Source organism: Saccostrea cucullata, unplaced genomic scaffold (genome assembly GCF_032062105.1).
Source record: "Saccostrea cucullata isolate Sc308-1 unplaced genomic scaffold, CSIRO_AGI_Scuc_v1 ctg21338, whole genome shotgun sequence".
NCBI classification, from domain to species: domain Eukaryota; kingdom Metazoa; phylum Mollusca; class Bivalvia; order Ostreida; family Ostreidae; genus Saccostrea; species Saccostrea cuccullata.
In genome coordinates this window covers 1-6,944 of record NW_026935951.1, presented here as the reverse complement: position 1 = coordinate 6,944, position 6,944 = coordinate 1, and the positions used below count along the sequence as shown (strand labels likewise).

Genomic DNA, 6,944 nt, shown 5'->3' with positions numbered 1-6,944 from the left:
ATATTGTTCAAAGTGGCCCACGGGGAGATTAAAACCTGTGCATTTCTGTATAATGTGTCAATGCTGCAAGTTGTTTGTCTACAAGAACTCAACTTGTTGATATTTGTTGGCGATGTATTTTGAACATTCCACGTTCTCAAAATCCTCCCGAGAAAGAATTCCTTGTAAGATATGGTTAAAAGGGTAAATCTGCTACTAATTTTCATTAATATACTTTAATTCAAGATTTAAGCCAATGATATAAAAAATTATAATTTAAGATGAAATGCCCTTCAAATGGGTAAAATTAAGTTTTGCCAAGAATCTTGGCATTTAGACGTTGACATAGGTGTTTTAGCGAAGCGTAATACACCCTCTGGAACGAGATTGGAACTGATTCAAAAATTGGTGTCAGGTTGAGTCTGGTTGGTATTGTTTAAAACGAGGACCCTTGTCATAGTAGATGCTGGCACGAAAAAGATCCCTCCCTGCTCAATGGACTTGATAACCGAGTAAAGGTCAACATTTGCAGCTCTCCACCTGCAGCAAGTGGCGGCGTCTCTATACTCTGTCCAAGTGAAAAATTCTCGAGAGGGACGTTAACCAACAAACAAATATAGATATACGGCTTCATAATAGGTATAAAGTTATGAATACCACAATAAATATTCCTTTTTTTATTATTGCTGTTTTTAAAATACGAGATTAGTTGGTGCTACACTGTATATGACATTATTTACTGTATTTATTACACTACTTGAGAGAAATACCACAACCATCGTTCAGTTAAAATGTATAAGTAGCAGTCCTCAAAACGATCAAATGTATTGAATTATAAAGGCTAATAAAAAGTTCTTTTATACTTACTCAGACTGTCTAGCATCTGGTGCATCTCCCGACTGTTTTGTACAATCTCAATGCATTCTTGCAACATATAGCTGACAGCTGTTTTAACTGAATTCGTGAAATAAAATTCAGCATTTAAGGCCTATAGAAAAATATCTATGAATTCGAAAAATCGAATTATTGTTAACGAAATTAATTCGATATATCAAATGATTGAATTTGTTTAAACAAATTTAATTCGATATAACAGGATTAAGAACGTGCTAAAATGAAAAAAAATATAGCTAAACCAAATTTGCAATTCATTATAACACATTAAACAGATCGGTTATAATTAATTTAACAGATTTCAAATGTTCGAATAACGAAATATTTGTTTTATTATATATATGTTCTACAATTTCATATTCGGGGTGTTGTAGTTTTGTCACTTGTATGTACCAGAATGGACGCCCATAAGTCTATATGGCACTTTCCATGATGCAGCAACATTTATAGAACCTTTTCCATCGGTACGTAGAATATTGCTTACTTAAGTTAGTCCAAGATACTGTTAACACTGTAAATATTTTTAAAATGTGATTATAGCATAAATAAGATTTAAGTTCATTAATTCTTTGTAAGTATGAGTTCAAAGAATGAGGACAAGGTATGACTCCTATGTTCCTATAAAAAACAAAACAGTTAAAATTGTGAAAGTTTGTAGTTGACGTGTTTTCAAAAGACGCTTGGTTTAAAACCAGCTCTAGTTGTCCCCCGCTTGAAAAGTGGGGGATATTAATTTGGGTCTGTCCGTCCGTCCGTCTGTCCGTCCGTCATTCTGTCTGTATGTAACGCTTTCGTTTCCACACGATTTATCGAGAACCCTTTGAGCTTTCACAATGAAATTTTTCATAGCAACTCCCTATGGACTAGAAAAGAACCTTATTGATTTTGAGGTCAAAAGGTCAAAGGTCAAGGTCATAAATTCGCAAATTCTGTCTGTTATAACACTTTCGTTTCCGCGCGATATCTCGAGAACCCTTTGAGCTTTTGCAATGATGTTTTACATAACAACTCCCTGTGGCCTAAGAAAGACCTCTATTGATTTTGAGGTCAAAAGGTCAAAGTTCAAGGTCGTAAATTTATACATTCTGTCTGTATGAAACATTATCCTTTCCGGGCGATATTTCAAGAAGATTTTAAGCTTTCGCAATGTAATTTTATACCAAAATTCCCTAGGACCTCTCTTACCCCTCTCAAAGTGTCCCGTCCCGTTTGTTTTATTAGTTTTTATTGTATTACATGTCGCTATTTATAGCACTGGGGCATGAGTAGAGTTATTACGTAAAAACAGGTTCTCGGTGGACTTTATATTCTTATTACATCTATTAGAACTGTTTAATAAAGGTTAAATTAGACACCTATCATTGTGTAAAATTTTGACAATATCGAACGTGAATATATACATGTATGTGACTTCATCTTTGCATATAATTTGTGCTAGTGTAAAGCAGTTCCGTTGTCCAGTAGTATGTCTCTCGCTTCACATGTGAGAGGACCTGAGTTCGCATCCCGGACGATTCAATTTTTTTTTTCGAAATACTTTTTTTTTTTACTAAATGATAGTATTCAGCATGTGAAATGAAAAATATTTTAGGTCTAGCTTGTACAAACTCATAAAATCATCATTACAGTGTGATAAATATTCCATATAAAAAGAATCTTCTATACACATAATAAAGAATAAGCAATCAAATCTTTATATCCATATTGGCATATTTTATTTGCTTTAGTATACATGTATACATTTAATAATTCTACAAATTCAGTCACGGGGATCCGAACCCCCCCCCCCCCCCCGCCCGCCCCGAACTGCGCATGGTTTACTTTTTCCCTAAACGGGGGACACAAATTCTCTGAATTAGCTTGTTTTTCATTTAAAGCGTACATGGAGGTCACAAGAGGGTGTCAAAAAAGGATATTTTACCAAATTTCTTATAATTTTTTAGGGTTTTATCATGAAACACTATAGTTTCACTTCGGGAAACATAAAGCACAAGATTGCTATATTCTGAGATTTTATTAGATGTTCTTGTATAAAACAATAACGCTACAGTACCGACCAGACCCAACCTGACACAAAGCAGTCCCAGAGCAGTCCCGGGGACTGCTTTCTGGGACTGCTTTGGTATCAGGTTGGGTCTGGTCGGTACTGTACACTTCTGCAGCTTAGATATTATGTAAACAAGATGAAACTGTATACTACTGCATAAACTGTATAGATTTGGTAGGTAGGCAGCTTGTACCCTGTGTTTGCTGAAAATAAATATACTTTAAATTTGATGAACATTTTTTTGTGATCTTTCTGTGACCTTTGGGTATGTGTCAATGCTTATTTTTTTAATGGGGTTGATAACATGTTTGGATGATCTGAGCCTTCTTAAAAACTTCCGAAACTATGAGAACAAAGGGGGACTAAATATATCTTGTTCTTTAAATTAATACTCCAGTAATACTACATGTAGTATCCCCAAAGCTAGACGTTAAACATGTAGCAATGAGTTGCTGAAAGTATAAATTATCGTTGAAAGCTACGATAAGGTTTTGGTATTAACCACTTTGTTTATAATTGTACTAATTATGAAATGTTCGTTTAATGTTTATTATTCATTGCTTTCAGCGATCGAAAAAAGAAAAGACCAATAAGAAAATAATTGTTAAATTCAGTAGTCCAATCGAAGGCAAGCAAAAACCCGTTAACTTTATGAAGTCTTTGTTCCAAGGAATGATGGTAAATTTTAATTTCTGATCTTTAATTGTAGAAATTGATAGTCATAAAATAAAAAAAGAGGAGGTTTTATATCTAAAAGTATTATTGAATAAGAATATTTAAACAACAAAACAATGAAGATTTGATCACTATGATTTTATTATATCATATGTTCATTTTTTATTAACAGTGCGGATTTTCATCGAAAGGGAATTCAAAGTGATTGATTCAAATTCTGGTGCTACTTTGAAAAACGGAAAAAAATTATTCAAACAGTTGTCAGTTGTAGTTGAAATTTAACGTGTATGGAAGAAAATGGTCTATCAAAATCGATAATAGACAGATCTATTCAAATCATTTTGTTTTAATGTTTATCTCGATAGATCAAGAACGAATGGTATCCAGTATACACATGTATTTTGAAGCAGATACTGGTACATGTATGTTACTATAATTCATTAGATTTGTTCTGTTTCCTTTTTTCATTGTTTTTTTAACAAGATATTATTCTAATGTAATTTTTTAAAAATAAAATTTCAAGGTACAATGCATTAAATATGTGCAATTTATATTCATTAAAAATAATTTAAAAAATGAATTAATTTTAGTCTTTTTAGGACTTATTTGATGTAATTTTATGTCACTGAGGAGATTTGAATACAAAACAAATGGTCAGAAAGAACTTGACAATAAATTAAATTCAACACCTAATTAAAAAGTGAAAACAAAGAGAAATACAGAGCTTTTAACAATATTTATTATATAAACCTTTACTTTCTACAGAAAAACTGATTTATTCAAAACAAAAAAGAAGGTAATTTACTTTCCCCTCGCAACGAAGGTTCACATAACTTTATCAAGATCGATGATCTCAATAACAAGGACATACTCTGTCTCTTTGCCCTTGTTCCAATTGTTTCTCATCATTCATGCCATCTGTAAGGTCATTTTTTAACCACTGAAATGTCTCAGGTTTTCCATTTGCCCAATCATGACAAATAACACAGTACATGTCGGGTGTGACAGGGGATGCCTTACTCCTCCATGGTACCTGATCCCTTGAAGATTTAGAGGTCCTTGTTTGCTCTTCTCCCGATCTGTTTTGTTTCAATGGAGTTTTGACCTCGAACACTCCATATTTCATATATGTACATAGATCACACGTGTACATGGAAAAAATGACCCGTTTGTCCAATTTGTTGACCATGTTACAAGGATGTATTATTCGGGACTAAAAGAGTGTTCTTTTAAATTAGTACTTTACGTTTGAAGATTTGAAATATCTAAGCTTTTCCAGAAGCTTTATATTCAGAAAGATTAAAATTAATGTGAGTTTTCAAAATTGTTTTAAACAGAATTGTGTCTATAAGATCAGAACTGTACGTCCCGGGTTATTCTCCCGACTATTTACAACCATTCTATGTACAGTAACAATACTAAGTAACTGGATGTCCTAGCTTTAAAAAAGCTGTTTCAGTCGATTTTATGTCAAAAAATGTCAAAAATACAATTACAAATAAAATTCAGCAATTTATCAAAATAAGATATTGTGATTTTAAAACATTCTGGCAAAAAAAATCTACTATAAAAAAGAAATTGTCATTAAAACACAAAAATAATTTAAATTGATATTAAACACAGGAAAGAAAAAAAAAATCTTAAAAAGCAGATATAGTAAAATAAAATGTGAAATTGTTTACAAGGCCAGACAAGCATGAATTTTATAGTTTAGTGACAACCTTTTTTATGCAAGCAAATAATCTGTAATTTAATTTTTGCCCGTGCACTTGCCGCCATTAGCATCGTTGATTACCACTACGTCTATAAAGATACTGAGGAGAGACACATACTATTTATATCAGATAATGGTGGGGCCATAAATTATTAACAAAGTACTAATCAATAATTTTTTTTCGGGTCACAGAGTAATTTTGTTACTTTCCGTAATAACAATACACTCTCCAAAATAATCGAATTCATGAATCTCATTTTTTATCCTGAAACTGTACTGCATTCCATTATTTCTCGTTATTTATCGATTGTTGAGGACATCGTTGAGTATATTTCAATCCTCCCATGATTCCAACTATATAACTTCCGGTCCAATGGGTTATAGTCAAGCATATAGTTTGAAACAAATTCATTCCTTATAGTGTTTGTAAACGTTATTTCCGTGCTTTTTAGTTCTTTATTACCCCCGTTTTGGGTATTATAAATGTATTTAATGTACGTTGGCGAATTAGTGTAAGAATCCGTTGCATATAATATTCCACAGATCATAAACGTATTTCCAACAGTGCGTTTGGGGATCAGTGTCGTCCATGTTTCTGAAATCGTAAAATTGTCCTCGTTAATCTTGCTGATAACAACATTTCCGCTGGATGCCGAGGACGCATAAATTACCCATAATCCGTATTCATCCGTTGCAAAGTCGATATCACTAAACCGATCCGACTGGTATGGATAAGCGTTATGCGCACCTGCACCCGGAAGTTCCAATTCTCCCAACCAACGAGATTCCATGAGATTATACCTTACAATTTTATTTGTCATCATCTTTTGACAGTAAAAGTAGTTTTTGTACACTGTATGCCCTGTACCCTCACAGAAAAACGGAAGTTTGAGTTTTTCTTGGAAAATATCCAACTCAAAGTCCTCTAAAGTTTTGTAAGAAACCACCTCATTGATGTCACTGAAATCATACGTCACCCAGTAGAGACCGGATGGAATGGGATCTTTCATGATAGTTCCCACTGCAATACCCACCTTGACCACTCTGTCTTTTGATGGGTAAATAGACGTCAAAATCCGAGGACAGTAGTCTGTTAATTAAAAAATATAAATCGAAATTCTATCTACTAGACAGAAACATTTAATACATACATATGCACAATGATAGTAAAGTAGTAACTGTTGTTATCAACCATAAATTATACGTGAGACCATCTTTAAAAAATCGTTTGATTGCCCTCAACCGACCAACTGACTAAAAAGGGCCCGACTCAAAACTTTTTTACAACCCAAGACACGATATATTTTCTTAAAATTTCTTATCCCGTCAGGAAAAAATTTTTCTCACCTACCTACACAATCAATGATTTTACCCTATCCAGGGAGAGAGTAAATAAACATTTTATTTAAGATTGCCAGACTTAAATATATAAATGGTAAGATAAATGTGCTTTTGAATAACTTTTCAAAAATTAAAAAGCCGACAGGGGTATCCATTGCACAATATTTCGCGCGGCATAGTAAAATAAAGCGTACAGCTTTATTTACTGTTTTACAGCAACCTTTTCTATTATATTTATTAAATTTTACAAAATTAAGATATCACAGGTTGAAAAATTTAATTAGAATTTCATGT

At 32.9% G+C, this 6,944-nt stretch overlaps 1 protein-coding gene and 1 long non-coding RNA gene across 2 annotated transcripts; one reads left to right on the top strand and one right to left on the bottom strand.

Moving 5' to 3' along the window:
* Positions 1 to 277: 277 nt before the first annotated feature.
* On the top strand, positions 278 to 4,175 carry LOC134244352 (uncharacterized). The gene is made up of 4 exons (XR_009987208.1): positions 278 to 618; positions 1,248 to 1,337; positions 3,488 to 3,598; positions 3,768 to 4,175. It is a non-coding gene; the product is annotated as an uncharacterized LOC134244352 (long non-coding RNA).
* Positions 4,176 to 4,316: 141 nt separating this feature from the next.
* LOC134244350 (noelin-3-like) lies at positions 4,317 to 6,399 on the bottom strand (the record flags this gene model as incomplete). The annotated part of the gene is made up of 1 exon (XM_062726634.1): positions 4,317 to 6,399. A coding segment is annotated over one exon (794 nt), but the record flags the coding sequence as incomplete, so codon positions are not given.
* Positions 6,400 to 6,944: the final 545 nt, after the last annotated feature.